The sequence below is a fragment of the Gossypium raimondii genome, chromosome 6 (genome assembly GCF_025698545.1).
Source record: "Gossypium raimondii isolate GPD5lz chromosome 6, ASM2569854v1, whole genome shotgun sequence".
NCBI lineage: Eukaryota > Viridiplantae > Streptophyta > Magnoliopsida > Malvales > Malvaceae > Gossypium > Gossypium raimondii.
This window is the reverse complement of record NC_068570.1, coordinates 58957219-58976524: the sequence shown is the minus strand read 5'-3', so window position 1 is coordinate 58976524 and position 19306 is coordinate 58957219. Positions and strand designations below refer to the sequence as shown.

At 32.4% G+C, this 19306-nt stretch overlaps 1 protein-coding gene, 1 long non-coding RNA gene and 1 other non-coding gene across 3 annotated transcripts; 1 reads left to right on the top strand and 2 right to left on the bottom strand.

The window, feature by feature from the left end:
• Positions 1-1015: 1015 nt before the first annotated feature.
• LOC105773329 (shikimate O-hydroxycinnamoyltransferase) lies at positions 1016-18156 on the bottom strand. The gene is made up of 2 exons (XR_008197147.1): positions 17732-18156; positions 1016-2086 (listed from the first exon to the last, which is right to left on the bottom strand). It is a non-coding gene; the product is annotated as a shikimate O-hydroxycinnamoyltransferase (transcript).
• LOC105773331 (shikimate O-hydroxycinnamoyltransferase) lies at positions 7656-13044 on the bottom strand. The gene is made up of 3 exons (XM_012595109.2): positions 12575-13044; positions 9554-9998; positions 7656-8726 (listed from the first exon to the last, which is right to left on the bottom strand). The coding sequence occupies exons 2-3, from the start codon at positions 9959-9961 to the stop codon at positions 7797-7799; spliced, it is 1338 nt and encodes a 445-aa protein (XP_012450563.1). The 5' UTR covers positions 9962-9998; positions 12575-13044; the 3' UTR covers positions 7656-7796.
• Positions 11966-13165, top strand: LOC128041962 (uncharacterized). Its single transcript, XR_008197148.1, has 2 exons — positions 11966-12366; positions 12477-13165. It is a non-coding gene; the product is annotated as an uncharacterized LOC128041962 (long non-coding RNA).
• Positions 18157-19306: the final 1150 nt, after the last annotated feature.

Here is a 19306-nt window from a genome sequence, read left to right as displayed (position 1 = left end):
ACTTTTTTACTAGTGTGTGGGAGTACCAAAAACTTTAATTGGGCCAAGAGGAAGTGCGTAAACTACACCATTAATCATTAAATTATAGGAAAGTTTTTGGTTTGGCCACTAAATTCAAAAATTTTCATTTAAGTCACTAGGCTATATATTAAGTTGTTTTTTAAGTTCCATTAACGAGCTCCAAGTAAGGATTCAACAATCGATATGGTGGATCAGTACCCATTAATGAGTATAAAAATATAATTTAGATCTAAATTGATTTGATGGTCCATGTTGGAAATCAGAGCAAAAAATGTTTGAATTTTGGTCTGCAAATTTGTGACGTCCAAAGTTGTTACATAAAAATAGAAAATGAGCTGTAGAAATGAAGGAAAAAGAGAGCTTTCAATTGATGCATGCACTGTGAACAGAGAAAGTCATATAATATCAATTTTAACAATCCAATGACTTAAAATAAAACTTTTGAATAGTTTAATAACCAAATTATAATTTTTTAATTAAGTGACCAAAATGAAAATTTACCCATAAAATTTGTATTTTCGAGTTCTTATTTCACTTTAGGTAAATCATATATCATCAGTGAGTTTGATCCAAACTTAATTTAATTTAAAATTTTGAATATATTTCAATTATTCGGTATTTGTTTTAATATGGTTATGGACAAATAATTTGAGTTGTTGTTAGAGCTGTTTGATCTGAACCCCGTTTGATCCAATCAGAAAAATTCGAGGTGCAACTTGTTTGTTAAAGAAATAAAATAGAATTGCAAATTTGGGGGATATGTGGGGGCGATCTTCTATTAAACGTTGATTATAAAAATGTTATTTAACCGTTAAAATGTGTGTAGTCAAAAAAACTTCTTGTATTAGTATTTTTCAACATTAGTGAATTTTTACTCTGCTCGTGATTTTTTTTCCTAGTAAGACTTTTCCACGTAAAATCTGTATATTCTTATTTTTCTTTATTATTTCTTTGCGATCAATGATACTACTATTATCGAGGTATAGTACAATAATTACCAATAAAAGACCTGTTCGCCAAGCCAGCTTAGATGGTAAATTTCAAATAAACAGGATCCAAACAAAAAGTCTTAGTTAAAGAAACAGAAGTAGAAGATTTATAGGTTTATACATATATTGTTAGAGAGAACAAACAACTAATATCGAGCTTTGATCTTGTCAAATGACTTCAAGCCTTCGTATAGATGTTTCTCAAAGAGTTTCATATGAGCAGTCTGTAGGCATGCTACCAGTGACAAGCTCCCATCATTGGTTGGACTTGGTAGTATGTATATTTTTCCTTCATGGACAACGTTTGCTGGACCCATGTATATTGGTCGACCCCATCCAAAATCTGCATCATATAAAGACAGTCGTGTCCATTTGTTGATACTTAGGTTTGGGCAATGGTAAGTGTCCGGTGTTCTCCTGGCAACTGTTATATCTGGCAGTGTTTCTAGGTAGTCAAGAGCTGATCTTAGATACTCATTATTCATCCTTTGCAATGTTCCATGAACTCGTTCTAGGGTATTTACAAACGGTTCTGATTGCAGATTTCCAGATAGAGCAATTAATGAAGCCGCAAACATTGCGTTACCCAAGTACGTTGATGGGAGGGGAGGATGTAGTCTGGGGCGTCCATCAGTTGGCATGTGTAACTTGGTTGGCTGATCATATGAGAGGTCCCAAGCTTTAGTTGCACAGCGCCATATGTATGCAACTAGAATGGTGTAGGTGCTGTAATTGGTTTTGTTTCCATGTTCCCATGACTTGGCTTTTAGGGTATTAAGTTGATTTTGTGTGATCTTGAAAACATATACAGTTGAGGGTTTATGGTTATTAGGGCCAAGTGACGTAGAGGTGTATAAGGAAGGAGGTCGGTCATATTCGAGATGATGAAATCTAGGGATTGGTGGCACTCTTGCTCGAAGAAGGGTTCGGTCAATAACTGGTGGCATGCTAATTTGGGGCAAGCCTCTTGCCATTTCAGACCAACTATTAATGAAATGTAAGGTCATTGTGCCATCAGTCAAAGTATGATGAGTTGCTATTCCAAGACAAACTCCACCGCATTTAAGAGTAGTTACCTAGCAAAATATACACTCAACAATTGACCTTTTCGAAACAAAAACATTAAGGTTTTTTTTTTCAAAATTGACCAAAAAATTTTATTAATTATAAAAATGACTCAAGTGTAAAATTTTGTACGAGAATAACCCATTTTCTATCATAAAATTTGGTGCCACCATTTCCATTGAAGCACCACCCCATGTTTTTTAAAAATATATATTTTTTGAATGTTGCCGGACTCATTGTTGGCACCGATGTTAGTTTTGTAAAAAGGATACACTTTGTTGATGGTATCGTTTAGCTTCATGAGAAAGGTCTAAGAGTTCCATGGCAGTGGCTTAGCAGTGAAGAAGATGAAATCGAAACCCTTTTCTCTTCAATGAACCTCTCGCCTAACTCATTTGTAACAATATTGTTCGCTTTGATTAATCTTGTTCTTTGCTTTTCTTCTGTGAGGATTATTACAGTTTTCCATTTAAAATGCGGTTGTATCCAACGAGCGAAAATAATTATTACAAATGAGTCAAACCAGAGGTTCATTGAAGAGAAAAGGGTTTTGGTTTCATCTTCATCACTACTAAGCCACCACCATGGACCTCCGTAATTAGCACTTTCTTGTGAAGATGAATGGAAAGTATATATCGATAATTTGTTGATGGTAATACTTTTACAAAAATATCGGTACCGCTAAATAGTCTAGCGGTACCAATTTTTACGGTAGAAAACGGGTCATTCTCATATAAGATATTATACCTGGGTAATTTTCATAATTAATCGATTCTTTTAAGTCAGTTTAGAAAAAAAAAAGCCATATATCAACTTCTTAGCTGATAGCTTAGTTTTTCTTGTGCTATAACTTCAGTATCAGACTGTTTGAGTTTTCTCAGAGCTTATCCTTGGTCTCCTACTGCAAGTAACAGTTATCATCTATAATAAGCTAATAGTTCTTCATTCACTTACCTGAGCCATAATAAGCGGATAAGAACTGATATCTCCAGAGTAATCAGCCGTGGGAACCAGTTTCCTCAGTTTTGAGCAGGGAGTAAAACCGTCGAGATCATCCATGGCCGATGTAGTTTCAGCTTCTATCCACAGAACACCCTCTGCGTTGCATACTATCTCGAGCCTACCATTTTCATCACGTCCCAACCTCCCAGCCATAGGATAGAATTGCACAAGAGTCTTGCTTAAAGCCTCCTGTAGCACTTGAGGCTTAAAGAAATCAGAGGAGCCATTTGGTTTGTAGAAAAACAGCAAAGGGACATGGTATGTTGTTATCACCATGTCCAGATTTGAAATCCATTGCCTTTCTTTAGGAGTATCTTGAGCAGGGCGTATCATGCTCCATCTCTTTACACTAACATCCATTGATGTTCTGGTAAGAGGCAAACCTGTTGATGAAAAACTGAAAGAAGGGAAAGTTAGAAAGTGTCCGGCTATCTTAAGCAGAGGCGAGGTTCTCTTCTCTGGTTTTTTTAGAAAAGTAACCCAAATTTTGTAAATAATTACGAAAATGACTCAATTTCTGCTGTTTGTCGGTGCGGCCAGATCATCCGCCAATAATTACATTAAGGGTAAACTATAAAACAGTCGCTTAAGTTTGAAATGTTACGTTTTAGTCACTAATGTTATCGTTCTGTTACGAATTGATCACTCTATCATTAAGCTCTCTTACCTCCCTAATGACGGTCCTACGTGGCAGTCTAAATTAAATTTATTTAATTAAAAACCTATTTTTGTCATAATAATTGGGCATCGTAGTTGGCATTTAAAACCCATTTGTACTGTCACTAGACCTGTCCATGGGCCGGGCTGGGCCCGGGAAAAAATTCGGCCCGACTCTTAGGCCCTGCCCGAAATATGGGCCTAAAATTTTTCTCAGGCCCGGCCCGAGAAAAAAATAATAAGCCCGGGCCCGGCCCGATTTTTAATAAACACAAAAAAATATTTTAAAAATAAAAAAATAAAAATAAAAAAAATATTTTTAACGTATTTTAAAATTAAAAAATAAAAATAAAAAATATATTTATTATATTCGGGCCGGGCCGGGCCCGGGCCAAAAAAGTTGAGCCCAAGCCCGGCCCATTTTTTAAACGGGCCTCATTTTTTTGCCCAAGCCCATATTTCGGGCCTATATTTTTACCCGAACCCTCCCATATTTCGGGCAGGCCTTCGGGCCAGGCTGAGCCGCCCGGCCCATGGACAGGTCTAACTGTCACATAAAATTACCGTTAGAGAGGTAACGAAATTTAACAGTGGAGTGACCACTTAAAAATAACATTTTAAATATAAATAACTAAAATATAATATGAGGTAAATAAAACAGACTATTCCTTACCTAGAAAATAATAACTTTTTAGTTTGCAGAAAAAGGGTGCACCATGTCGGCACCAAATTTGATGCTTTTTAATTTTTTATTTATTTGCGTGTTAAGTATATCTATTTTTAAAATTATATTTAAATAGTCCTTAAAAATATAAGAATAATAAAAATAATTTTTTATTTTTTTAGAAACAATAAAGTTAAAAGTCTTATTTAAATTACCCAAATATATCCTTCAAAAAATTATCTCAATTTATATAAATTTAAATATGCTAAGGAATGAATTGAAAATGTTTAAAATAATATAATTATTGGTCGATGATGGGCCTGGTGCCGTCGGTGTGTCTGGCAACATCGACAAGCACTGTAAAAATCAAATCATTTACGGACATAATTTTTAAGTTAATTATGTTCATAATTAATCAAAAAAATTGAGTTACTCAGAAAAAAAACCTATCTTCTCGATTGGGAGGTAGCAGATGGGCGAAATCTGTTTGCTAATGCTTGTGTTTTTGTGTTCGAAGATAAGGTAATAATGAGAAATTATTTTATGGACATTTTTCACCCCATCATCCATAGTTCCTCCCAATTAAAACACGACACGTCATCTTTTATTTGGAAGTTTAGTCTAAATGTATATATGATGTGGAAAAAAAGATGACGCGTTCTCTTCTAATTGGACGGGATCATGGATGATATGACAAAAAATGTCCATAAAATAATTTATCAAGTAATTATTAATTCTTTTATTGCAAAAAAAAAAAAGCCTATCTTCTCTGTTGGGAGGCAGTGGATGGGTGATATTTTTACATATTTAAATGTAAAAATAGGGTAAATCCTGCTATTAGTACTTGTGCAATGGGAAAGTTGTAAATTTAGTGTATGTACTTTAATTTAATCATTTTAGTCCATATATTTTTCTAATTTTAAAATTTCAATCTGATCTAAACGATAACCATTAAATTCATTATGTTTTATTATGTTCAAAATCTTATGTGTCAAAAATATTATCATATATGTAATATTATGTCACTTATTAAAATTTAAAAATTCAAAAATATAAGGATTATGAATGATCAAATTAGAGAACGAGAATAACTTTATACTGTGTAAAAGATTAAGGACCTAAATTAACAAACATATTTAATTACTACTCCTTGTGGATGATTAAAATTTTAGATGCTAAAAAGTATAAGAACTAAAATTGACTATTTTTTAATATAGAGATTAAATTCGCAAACTACTTATAATACAGGGACTAATAACAGAATTTGGCAAATAAAAAAATTGAAGACAGGCTATCTATACCGTACACGTCATTAAAAGATGATAAAGAGTTGACACGTGCGGACAGTAATTTGCAGAATAAATAAGGTGTAAAAAAACATGTGGCTTTGACATAACAAAACAAAGTGTTTAGAATTAGATTCTAATTCTGATTTGATTGATTTTATTAATTTAATTAAATAAATTATTAAAAATTAAAATTGAAAAAATTGATCTGATTTGTCGATTTAACCAATTTGTGAGATAATTAATCCTCTTATTCCAAACTCATACCTTAATTAATTTTCGATTTGATCTAATCCAGTTTCGATAATTTTGATTTAAACCCAAAAGTCATTGAGAATTTTATTAATTTATTTTAGTGTTTTTAAACATTTTTATATTAAATTTAAAATATGTATTTTATTTTTATACAATTAATATTTTAATGATTCAATTATCATATTTCATATTCTATTCAAATAGATTGTGCATGTCAAATTTGATGTAAATTAAAAAAAACTAACTATTTATTTTATATAAAAAATTTAATAGTTTAATATATGCAATATTTTAGATCAATATGTCAGAAATATCGGATCGGTTCGAAATTTTACATTCATACCAAATACAGTTATATCGATATATTTAACAATTGGATCGTTAAAATATTACCAAATTTGTTACCAATCCACTAATGGTTTGCTTGGCCTTGTCACTAGCCCATTAAGTTGTAAATGTTAAATTTTAAAAGCGCCTATCACCTCGTGAATATTTGATATATTCTTAACTGTTTCATTTTATATTTATTAGTTTTTATTGATAATTTCAAGGTAAACGCACCATGGAGATTTTTATATTAAAAGTCAAATTGCATTTTGTCATATTTATTTTAAAAAATTGGCACATTAGTCTCTGTATATAGATCAAAAAGTAAAATGTTACTTTCTATTAAAAATTTCATACATTCTACTATTAAAACTTTTTTACTAGTGTTTGGGAGTACCAAAAACTTCAATTGGGCCAAGAGGAAGTGCGTAAACTACACCATTAGTCATTAAATTATGGGAAAGTTTTTGGTTTGGTCACTAAATTTGAAAATTTTCATTTAAGTCACTAGGCTATTAAGTTGTTTTTTAAGTTCCACTAACGAGCTCCAAGTAAGGGTTCAACAATCGATACGATGGATCGATACCCATTATTCCATTAATGAGTAGAAAAATATACTTTAGATCTAAATTGATTTGATGGTCGATGTTGGAAATCAGAGCAAAAAATGTTTAAATTTTGGTCTACAGATTTATGACGTCCAAAGTTGTTACATAAAAATAGAAAATGAACTGTAAAAATGAAGGAAAAAGAGAGCTTTCAATTGATGCATGCACTGCGAATAGAGAAAGTTGTATAATATAAATTTTAACAATCCAATGACTTAAAATAAAACTTTTGAATAGTTTAATAACCAAATTATAATTTTTTAATTAAGTGACCAAAAAGAAAATTTACCCATAAATTTTGTATTTTCGAGTTCTTATTTCACTTTAGGTAAATCATATATCATCAGTGAGTTTGATCCAAACTTAATTTAATTTAAAATTTTGAATATATTTCAATTATTCGGTATTTGTTTTAATTGGTTATGGACAAATAATTTGAGGTGTTGTCAGAGCTGTTTGATTTGAACCCCGTTTGATCCAGTCAAGAAAAATTCGAGGTGCAACTTGTTTGTTAAAGAAATAAAATAGAATTGCAAATTTGGGGGATATGTGGGAGCGATCTTCTATTAGACATTGATTATAAAAATGTTATTTAACCGTTAAAACGTGTGTAGTAAAAAAAACTTCTTGTATTGTTGCTTTTCAACATTAGTAAATTTTTACTTTGCCCGTGATTTTTTTTCTAATAAGACTTTTCCACGTAAAATCTGTGTATTCTTATTTTACTTTATTATTTCTTTGCGATCAATGCTATTACTATTATCGAGGTATAGTACAATAATTACCAATAAAAGACCTGTTTGCCAGGCCAGCTTAGATGGTAAATTTCAAATAAACAGGATCCAAACAAAAAGTCTTAGTTAAAGAAACATAAGTAGAAGATTTATAGGTTTATACATATATTGATAGAGAGAACAAACAACTAATATTGAGCTTTGATCTTGTCAAATGACTTCAAGCCTTCGTATAGATGTTTCTCGAAGAGTTTCATATGAGCAGTCTGTAGGCATGCTACCAATGACAAGCTCCCATCATCGGTTGGACTTGGTAGTATATATATTTTTCCTTCATGGACAACGTTTGCTGGACCCATGTATATTGGTCGACCCCATCCAAAATCTGCATCATATAAAGACAGTCGTGTCCATTTGTTGATACTTAGGTTTGGGCAATGGTAAGTGTCCGGTGTTCTCCTGGCAACTGTTATATCTGGCAGTGTTTCTAGGTAGTCAAGAGCTGATCTTAGATACTCATTATTCATCCTTTGCAATGTTCCATGAACTCGTTCTAGGGTATTTACAAATGGTTTTGATTGGAGATTTCCAGATAGAGCAATTAATGAAGCTGCAAACATTGCGTTGCCCAAGTACGTTGATGGGAGGGGAGGATGTAGTCTGGGGCGTCCATTAGTTGGCATGTGTAACTTGGTTGGTTGATCATATGAGAGGCCCCAAGCTTTAGTTGCACAGCGCCATATGTATGCAGCTAGAATGGTGAAGGTGCTGCAATTGGTTTTGTTTCCATGTTCCCATGACTTGGCTTTTAGGGTATTAAGTTGATTTTGTGTGATCTTGAAAACAGATACAGTTAAGGGTTTATGGTTATTAGGGCCAAGTGATGTAGAGGTGTATAAGGAAGGAGGTCGGTCATATTCGAGATGATGAAATCTAGGGATTGGTGGCACTCTTGCTCGGAGAAGGGTTCGGTCAATAAGTGGTGGCATGCTAATCTCGGGCAAGCCTCTTGCCATTTCAGACCAACTATTAATGAAATGTAAGGCCGTTGTGCCATCAGTCAAAGTATGATGAGTTGCTATTCCAAGACAAACTCCACCGCATTTAAGAGTAGTTACCTAGCAAAATATACACTCAACAGTTGACCTTTTTGAAACAAAAATATTTAAGGTTTTTTTTTTCAAAATTGACAAGAAAAATTGATTAATTATAAAAATAACTCAAGTGTAAAATCTTGTAGGAGAATGGCCCATTTTCTATCATAAAATTTGGTGCCACCATTCCCATTGAAGCACCACCCCATGTTTTTTAAAAATATATATTTTTTGAATGTGGCCGGACTCAATGTTGGCACCGATGTTGATGGTATCGTTTAGCTTCATGAGAAAGGTCAAAGAGTTGCATGGCGGTGGCTTAGCAGTGAAGAAGATGAAATCGAAACCCTTTTCTCTTCAATGAACCTCTCGCCTAACTCATTTGTAATAATATTATTGGCTTTGATTAATCTTGTTCTTTGCTTTTCTTCGGTGAGAATTATTACAGTTTTCCATTTAAAATGCGGTCGTATCCGACGAGCGAAAATGATTATTACAAATGAGTTAAACCAGAGGTTCATTATTGAAGAGAAAAGGTTTTTGGTTTCATCTTCTTCACTACTATGCCACCACACCATGGACCTCCGTAATTAGCACTTTCTCGTATCGATACTTTGTTGATGGTAATACTTTTGCAAAAATATCGGTGTCGCTAATTAGTCTAGCGGCACTGACTTTTACGGTAGAAAACGGGTCATTCTCGTATATATATCAACTTCTTAGCTGATAGATTTTCTTGTGCTTTAACTTCAGCATCAGGCTGTTTGAGTTTTCTCAGAACTTATCCTTGGTCTCCTACTGCAAGTAACAGTTATCATCTATAATAAGATAATAGTTCTTCATTCACTTACCTGAGCCATAATAAGCGGATAAGAACTGATATCTCCAGAGTAATCAGCCGTGGGAACCAGTTTCCTCAGTTTTGAGCAGGGAGTAAAACCGTCGAGATCATCCATGGCCGATGTAGTTTCAGCTTCTATCCACAGAACACCCTCTGCGTTGCATACTATCTCGAGCCTACCATTTTCATCTCGTCCCAACCTCCCAGCCATAGGATAGAATTGCACAAGAGTCTTGCTTAAAGCCTCCTGTAGGACTTGAGGCTTGAAGAAGTCAGAGGAGCCATTTGGTTTGTAGAAGAACAGCAAAGGGAGATGGTATGTTGTCATCACCACGTCCAGATTTGAAATCCATTGCCTTTCTTTAGGAGTATCTTGAGCAGGGCGTATCATGCTCCATCTCTTTACACTAACATCCATTGATGTTCTGGTAAGAGGCAAACCTGTTGATGAAAAACTGACAGAGGGGAAAGTCAGAACGTGTCCGTCTATCTTAAGCAAAGGCGAGGTTCTCTTCTCGGGTTTTTTTACAAAAGTAAGCCAAATTTTGTGAATAATTACGAAAATAATTCAACTTCTACAGTGTTTGATCGTGACGTCACACATCATAGGCCAATAAAAAGGGTGTAGCAGGTAGGCACCAAATTTTATATTTTCAATTTTTGAATTATTTGCATGTTAAGTCTATCTCCTTTTAGAATTAAATTTAAATAGCCCTTAAAATTATAAGAATAAGAAAAATAAACTCTTTTAATTTTTTTTATTTTTTTAAAAACAATAAACTTAAAAGATTATATAAAATTCTTATTTAAATTACCCAAATATATCCTTCAAAAAATTTTCTCAAGTTTATCTAAATTTAAATATGCTAGGGAATGAATTGAAAATGTTTTAAAAAATACAATCATTGGCCGATGATGGGGTCGGTGCCACCAGCGTATGTGACAGCACCGACATACACTATAGAAATCAGATCATTTACGTACATAATTTTTAAGTTGGTCATTATCATAATTAATAAAAAAGTTGAATTACTTAAAAAAAAAGCTAATCTTCTCCGTTGGGAGGGTGTGAAAGGGTGATATTTTTACATATTTAAATGTAAAAATAGGTTAAATCCTGCTATTAATACTTGTGCAATTTGCAAGTTGAAAATTTGGTTTATGTACTTTAATTAATTTGATCATTTTAGTTCATATGTTTTTCTAATTTTGAAATTCCAATCTTGATTTAAACAATAACCATTAAATTCATTAAGTACTACTATTTTTAAAAGCACTTATCACCTCGTGGATATCGATATATTCTTAATTGTTTCATTTTATACTTATTAGTTTTTATTGATAGTTTCAAGGTAAAAGTACCATGGAAATTTTTATATTAAAAGTCAAATTGTATTTTGCCCCATTAATTTAAAAATTGACAAATTAGTCTTTCTATATAGATCAAAAAGTAAAATGGTACTTTCTATTAAAAATTTCATATATTTCTACTATTAAAACTTTTTTACTGGTGTTTGGGAATTGGGAGTACCAAAAACTTCAATTGGGCCAAGAGGAAGTGCGTAAACTACACCATTAGTCATTAAATTATGGGAAATTTTTTGGTTTGGTAAAATTTTCATTTAAGTCACTAGGCTATTAAGTTGTTTTTTAAGTTCCACTAACGAGCTCCAAGTAAGGATTCAACGATCGATACAATGGATCGGTATACATTAATGCGTAGAAAAACATACCTTAGATCTAAATTGATTTGATAGTCAATGTTGGAAATCAGAGCAAAAAATATTTGAATTTTGGTTTGCAGATTTGTGACGTCTAAAGTTGTTATATAAAAATAGAAAATGAACTGTGAAAGTGAAGGAAAAAGAGAGCTTTCAATTGATGCATGCACTGTGAACAGAGAAAGTCATATAACATCAATTTTAACAATCCAATGACTTAAAAGAAAACTTTTGAATAGTTCAATAACCAAATTATAATTTTTTAATTAAGTGACCAAAACAAAAATTTACCCATAAATTTTGTATTTTTGATTTCTTGTTTCACTTTAGGTAAATCATATATCATCAGTGAGTTTGATCCAAACTTAATTTAATTTAAAATTTTGAATATATTTCAATTATTCTGTAATTGTTTTAATATGGTTATGGACAAATAATTTGAGATGTTGTCAGAGTTATTTGATCTGAATCCCTTTTGATCCAGTAAGAGTTGTTTTAATATGGTTATGCAAAATCTTTCACAAGAATGATCCGTTTTTTACGGTAAAATTTAGTGTCACCATTCTTATTCCCATGTTCTAAAAAAATTAGATGCCACCAGACTCATTGGTAGCACCGGTGTTAGTTTTGTAAAAAGTATCATTACTTTATTGATTGTAATAACATCAATAAAGTATTAATACTTTCGGTTCGGCTTCACAAGAAAGTGCTAAGAGTTCCGTGGTGTTGGCTTAGCAGTGAAGAAGATGAAACCAAAACCTTTTTCTCTTCAATGAACCTCTCGTTCGACTCATTTGTAATAATCTTGTAATCTTATTCTTAGCTTTGATTAATCTTGTTCTTAGCTTTTCTTCAGTGAGGATTATTACAGTTGTTTTCATTTAAAATATCGTTGTATCTGACGAGCTAAAATGTTTATTAAATATGAGAGGTTCACTAAACAGCAAAAGGTTCCGGTTTCATCTTCTTCAACACTAAGCCACCACCATGGACCTTATAGCACTTTCTTGTGAAGATGAACGTAAAGTATCTATACTTTGTCGATGGTAATACTTTTTACAAAATTACCGGTGTCGCCAATGAGTCTAGCGGCACCTCTAGTGTAAGATTTTATACCTGGTTCATTTTCATAATTAATGTCAATTTTGAAAAAAAAAGCCATATATTAACTTCTTAGCTGATAGCTTAGTTTTTCTTGTGCTTTAACTTCAGTATCAGGCTGTTTGAGTTTTCTCGGAGCTTATCCTTGGTCTCCTACTGCAAGTAACAGCTATCATCTATAATAAGATAACAGTTCTTCAATCACTTACCTGAGCCATAATAAGCGGATAAGAACTGATATCTCCAGAGTAATCAGCCGTGGGAACCAGTTTCCTCAGTTTTGAGCAGGGAGTAAAGCCGTCGAGATCATCCATGGCCTATGTAGTTTCAGCTTCTATCCACAGAACACCCTCTGCGTTGCATAATATCTCGAGCCTACCATTTTCATCACGCCCCAACCTCCCAGCCATAGGATAGAATTGCACAAGAGTCTTGCTTAAAGCCTCCTGTAGCACTTGAGGCTTAAAGAAATCAGAGGAGCCATTTGGTTTGTAGAAAAACAGCAAAGGGAGATGGTATGTTGTCATCACCACGTCCAGATTTGAAATCCATTGCCTTTCTTTAGGAGTATCTTGAGCAGGGCGTATCATGCTCCATCTCTTTACACTAACATCCATTGATGTTCTGGTCAGAGGCAAACCTGTTGATGAAAAACTGACAGAAGGGAAAGTCAGAAAGTGTCCGGCTATCTTAAGCAAAGGCGAGGTTCTCTTCTAGGGTTTTTTTTAATAAAAGTAACCCAAGTTTTGTGAATAATTACGAAAATAATTCAACTTCTACAGTGATTGTCGTTGACGCCACACCATCATAGGCCAATAATTGCATTTTAAAAATATAATAATAATTTTTTAGTGGTGTTATATAAAACGTGAAGCAATTAACCTTTTTAAAAATATAATAATAATTTCTTAATTAAGTGACCAAAACGAAAATTTACTTATAAATTTTGTATTTTCGAGCTCTTATTTCACTTTAGGTAAATCATATATCATCAGCGAGTTTGACCCAAACTTAATTGTCGAAACCATTTTTTGAAAACAAAAAATTTTAGGTTGTCGACTTTAAAAAATGAAAATTGAGAGTCGCCACCAATCTTTTATTAAGGTGTGATTGGGTCACCTAAAAACGACTTTGGTCTACGAATTTTAGAAAAATGGGTCCGGGAGTCGGTTACGTATGAGGAAGGATTAGCACCCTCATAACGCTCAAAAATTGGTTCCTAGTTAATTAATTAATGTCTTAATGTCGAAAATTTGAAAAAATATAATCCTTAGCAAAAACTTAAAAACGTTACGTATTAAGACCCTCATCATTTCAGAGAAAGAAAATGCCATACCCAATGCGTTAGGGCACGACATTCTAATTTCTTCAAAAATGAATTAGGTCAGAATACTCATGTAATAAAAATTTAAAAGAATATCCATTTATTCAAGATTTAAGAAATCGCAGCCCAATACGTTAGGGCACAATTCCTCCAAAATCCCAAACTCGGAATATTTCCTTTATTATTTTTTAGAAAAAATCTTCATTTCGAGAAATCAATGCGTCACATCCAATACGTTAGGACACAACGTGTTGAATTCCCAATAATGAGTTCTTATTTTTTGATTAAAGAGAAATGCTCGATTGTTAGATTTAACGAAGAAAATCGGAACCCAATACGTTAGGGCTCAATTTCCTTGAAAATCCTAAATACAAGCATTATCTCAATTTTGAAAAGTTTGAAATCGAGTAAAAAAAATGATGTGATGCTACATTAAATATACAATGCAATAATAAATACAACTATGGCATAGAAATAGATGAAATTAATGTACATAAAACAATCATGTAAAATATCAAACGTACCAAATACAAAAAGAAAACATGGATCAATAAGCAAATGAAGGAAATAAACAAAAATATAATGAAAAGGTACAAAATATATACATGCATTTACGAAAAAATGAAATATATAAGTATAATATAAAAACGTAGAAATTATTTATAATAAGCTTTGAATGGAGTATAAATATATGTGTACATATTACAAAAATGTATAAACATATAAAAATCATAGAATATGGGAAAGGTATAAATATTATGAAATATAAATGTGTATATATATATATGTATAAAAACTATGAAAATAAAATAATAATAAAGTATGTATATAATATGTATATATATTAAAACGTTTAAAATATATATGTATATATATTAACATGCATATGCATATATATGTAGGTATAATAATAATAATATATATAATATAATAATAATAATAATAATAACAAAATTAATAAAATAGACTAAAAACCTAAAATAAAAGATTAGGGATTAAATTGAGAATCAACAGAATTAAAGAAAAAAAATGAATGGCCCAATTAAAAGGCGCGAATAACTCATAGAGCTCGAATGGGAAAATATCTTCATCCTTTGAAACGCGTCACTTTATTAGGGCTAAATAAAAAAATAAATAAAATTCGCAGTGATATCACATTCTCCCCTTTTTTTGGTTTGGTAAAATTTTCATTTAAGTCACTAGGCTATTAAGTTGTTTTTTAAGTTCCACTAACGAGCTCCAAGTAAGGATTCAACGACCGATACGATGGATCGGTACCCATTAATGCGTAGAAAAACATACCTTAGATCTAAATTGATTTGATAGTCAATGTTGGAAATCAAAGCAAAAAATATTTGAATTTTGGTTTGCAGATTTGTAACGTCTAAAGTTGTTATATAAAAATAGAAAATGAACTCTGGAAGTGAAGGAAAAAGAGAACTTTCAATTGATGCATGCACTGCAAACAGATAAAGTCATATAACATCAATTTTAACAATTCAACGACTTAAAAGAAAACTTTTGAATAGTTCAATAACCAAATTATAATTTTTTAATTAAGTGACCAAAACAAAAATTTACCCATAAATTTTGTATTTTCGAGTTCTTATTTCACTTTAGGTAAATCATATATCATCAGTGAGTTTGATCCAAACTTAATTTAATTTAAAATTTTGAATATATTTCAATTATTCGGTATTTGTTTTAATATGGTTATGGACAAATAATTTGAGGTGTTGTCAGAGTTGTTTGATCTGAATCCCTTTTGATCCAGGCAAAAAAATTCGATGTGCAACTTATTTGTTAAAGAAATAAAATAGAATTGCAAATTTGGGGGATATGTGGGGGCGATCTTCTATTAGACGTTGATTATAAAAATGTTATTTAACCGTTAAAATGTGTGTAGTAAAAAAGACCTCTTTCATTATTGTTTTTCAACATTAGTTAACTTCTCCTCTGCCCATGATTTTTTTTTCCTAATAAGACTTTTCCATCTATATATTCTTATTTTTCTTTATCATTTCTTTGCGATCAATCAATGCTACTACTATTATCGAAGTATAGTATAATAATTAACAATAAAAAAAACTGTTAGCCAGGGCAGCTTAGATGTTAAATTTCAAATGAACAGGATTCAAACAAAGTTTTAGTTAAAGAAACATAAGTAGAAGATTTATAGGTTTATACATATATTGATAGACAGAACAAACAACTAATATCGAGCTTTGATCTTGTCAAATGACTTCAAGCCTTCGTATAGATGTTTCTCGAAGAGTTTCATATGAGATGTCTGCAGTCATGCTACCAGTGACAAGCTCCCATCATCGGTTGGACTTGGTAGTATGTATATTTTTCCTTCATGGACAACGTTTGTTGGACCCGTGTATATTGGTCGACCCCATCCAAAATCTGCATCATATATAGACAGTCGTGTCCATTTGATGATACTTAGGTTTGGGCACTAGTAAGTGTCTGGTTTTCTCCTGGCAACTGTTATATCTGGCAGTGTTTCTAGGTAGTCAAGAGCTGATCTTAGATACTCATTATTCATCCCTTTCAATGTTCCATGAACTCGTTCTAGGGTATTTACAAACGGTTCTGATTGGAGATTTCCAGATAGAGTAATTAATGAAGCCGCAAACATTTCATTGCCCACGTACGTTGATGGGACTGGAGGATGTAGTCTGGGACGTCCATTAATTGGCATGTTTAACTTGGTTGGTTGGTCATATGAGAGGCCCCGAGCTTTAGTTGCACAGCGCCATATGTATGCAGCTAGAATGATGTAGGTGTTGTAATTGGTTTTGTTACCATGTTCCCATGACTTGGCTTTTAGGGTATTAAGTTGATTTTGTGTGATCTTGAAAACAGATACAATTGAGGGCTTATGGGTATTAGGGCCAAGTGACGTAGAGGTGTTTAAGGAAGGAGGTGGGCCATATTCGAGATGATGAAATCTAGGGATTGGTGGCACTCTTGCTCGGAGAAGGGTTCGGTCAATAAGTGGTGGCATGCTAATTTGGGGCAAGCCTCTTGCTATTTCAGACCAACTACTGATGAAATGAAAGGCCGTTGTGCCATCAGTCAAAGTATGATGAGTTGCTATTCCAAGACAAACTCCACCGCATTTAAGAGTAGAGTTACCTAGCAAAATATACACACAACAATTAACGTTTTTGAAGCAAAAATTTTAAGGTTTTTTTTTTTTTGCAAAATTGACAAAAAAGTTTGATTAATTATAAAAATGATTCAAGTGCAAAATCTTTCACAAAAATGATCCGTTTTTTACGGTAAAAGTTAGTGTCACCATTCTTATTGGCGGCACCATCCCATGTTCTAAAATAATAATAAAAACTAGATGCCACTATAGACTCATTGGTAGCACCGGTGTTAGTTTTGTAAAAAGTATCAATACTTTATTGATAGTAATAACAGCAATAAAGTATTAATACTTTCGATTCGGCTTCACAAGAAAGTGCTAAGAGTTCCGTGGTGGTGGCTTAGCAGTGAAGAAGATGAAACCAAAACCTTTTTCTCTTCAATGAACCTCTCGTTCGACTCATTTGTAATAATCTTGTAATCTTATTCTTAGCTTTGATTAATCTTGTTCTTAGCTTTTCTTCAGTGAGGATTATTACAGTTGTTTTCATTTAAAATATCGTTGTATCTGACGAGCTAAAATGTTTATTAAATATGAGAGGTTCACTAAACAGCAAAAGGTTCCGGTTTCATCTTCTTCACTACTAAGCCACCACCATGGACCTTAGCACTTTCTTGTGAAGATGAACGTAAAGTATCTATACTTTGTTGATGGTAATACTTTTACCTCTCGTGTAAGATTTTATACCTGGTTCATTTTCATAATTAATGTCAATTTTGAGAAAAAAAAGCCATATATTGACTTCTTAGCTGATAGCTTAGTTTTTCTTTTGCTTTAACTTCAGTATCAGGCTGTTTGAGTTTTCTCAGAGCTTATCCTTGGTCTCCTACTGCAAGTAACAGTTATCATCTATAATAAGATAACAGTTCTTCATTCACTTACCTGAGCCATAATAAGCGGATAAGAACTGATATCTCCAGAGTAATCAGCCGTGGGAACCAGTTTCCTCAGTTTTGAGCAGGGAGTAAAACCGTCGAGATCATCCATGGCCGATGTAGTTTCAGCTTCTATCCACAGAACACCCTCTGCGTTGCATAATATCTCCAGTCTACCATTTTCATCACGTCCCAACCTCCCAGCCATAGGATAGAATTGCACAAGAGTCTTGCTTAAAGCCTCCTGTAGGACTTGAGGCTTGAAGAAGTCAGAGGAGCCATTTGGTTTGTAGAAAAACAGCAAAGGGAGATGGTATGTTGTCATCACCACGTCCAGATTTGAAATATCCATTGCCTTTCTTTAGGAGTATCTTGAGCAGGGCGTATCATGCTCCATCTCTTTACACTAACATCCATTGATGTTCTGGTAAGAGGCAAACCTGTTGATGAAAAACTGACAGAAGGGAAAGTCAGAAAGTGTCCGGCTACTCGGGTTTTTTTACAAAAGTAACCCAAGTTTTGTGAATAATTACGAAAATAATTCAACTTCTACAATGATTGTCGTTGACGCCACACAATCATTGGCCAATAATTGCATTTTAAAAATATAATAATAATTTTTTAGTTGAAAAAGGGTGCAGCCGGTAGGCAACAAATTTTATATTTTTCAATTTTTTGTCTATTTCAAGTCTATCTCCTTTTAAAATTAAATTTAAATATCCCTTAAAGTTATAGGAATAACAAAAATAAACTCTTTTAATTTTTTTTAATTTTTTAAAAACAATAAACTTAAAAGATTATATAAAATTATTATTTAAATTACCCAAATATATCCTTCAAAATATTTTCTCGAGTATATCTAAATTTAATTATGCTGGGGAATGAATTGAAAATGTTTTAAAAAATACAACCGTTGGCCGATGATGGGGCCGGTGCCATCAGTGTGTTTGATGGCACCGGCATACACTATAGAAATCAGATCATTTACGTACATAATTTTTAAATTGGTCATTATCGTAATTAATAAAAAATTGAATTACTTAAAAAAAAAAAAGCCTATCTTCTCCATTGGGAGGCGGTGGATGGATGGTATTTTTACATATTTAAATGTAAAAATAGGTTAAATCCTGCTATTAATTCTTGTGTAATTTGCAAGTTGTAAATTTGGTCTATGTACTTTAATTAATTTGATCTAGTCCCTATATTTTTTAATTTTGAAATTTCAATCTTGATTTAAAAATAACCATTAAATTCATTAAGTTCTACTATTTTCAAAATTTTATACGTCAAACATATCGTCATACACGTAATGTTATGTCACTTGTTAAAATTTAAAAATTCAAAAATATAAGAATTATGAATGATCAAATTGGAGAATGTGGAATAACTTTATGCTCTGTACAAGATTAGTGACATAAATTAACCAAGCATATTTAATTTCTACTCTTTGTGGATGATGAAAATTTTAAATGCTAAAATGTATAAGGATTAAAATTGACTTTTTTAAAATATAGAGACTAAATTCGCAAACTACTTATAGTATAGGGACTAATAACAGAATTTGGCAAATAAAGAAATTGAA

Excerpts from the sequence above, each read along its gene's own strand:
- LOC105773331 (XM_012595109.2), bottom strand. The coding sequence starts at position 9,961 with ATGGATGTTAGTGTAAAGAGATGGAGCATGATACGCCCTGCTCAAGAT. Across the intron at positions 8,727-9,553 it reads ATCCGCTTATTATGGCTCAG|GTAACTACTCTTAAATGCGG; the intron begins GTAAGTGAATGA and ends ATATTTTGCTAG.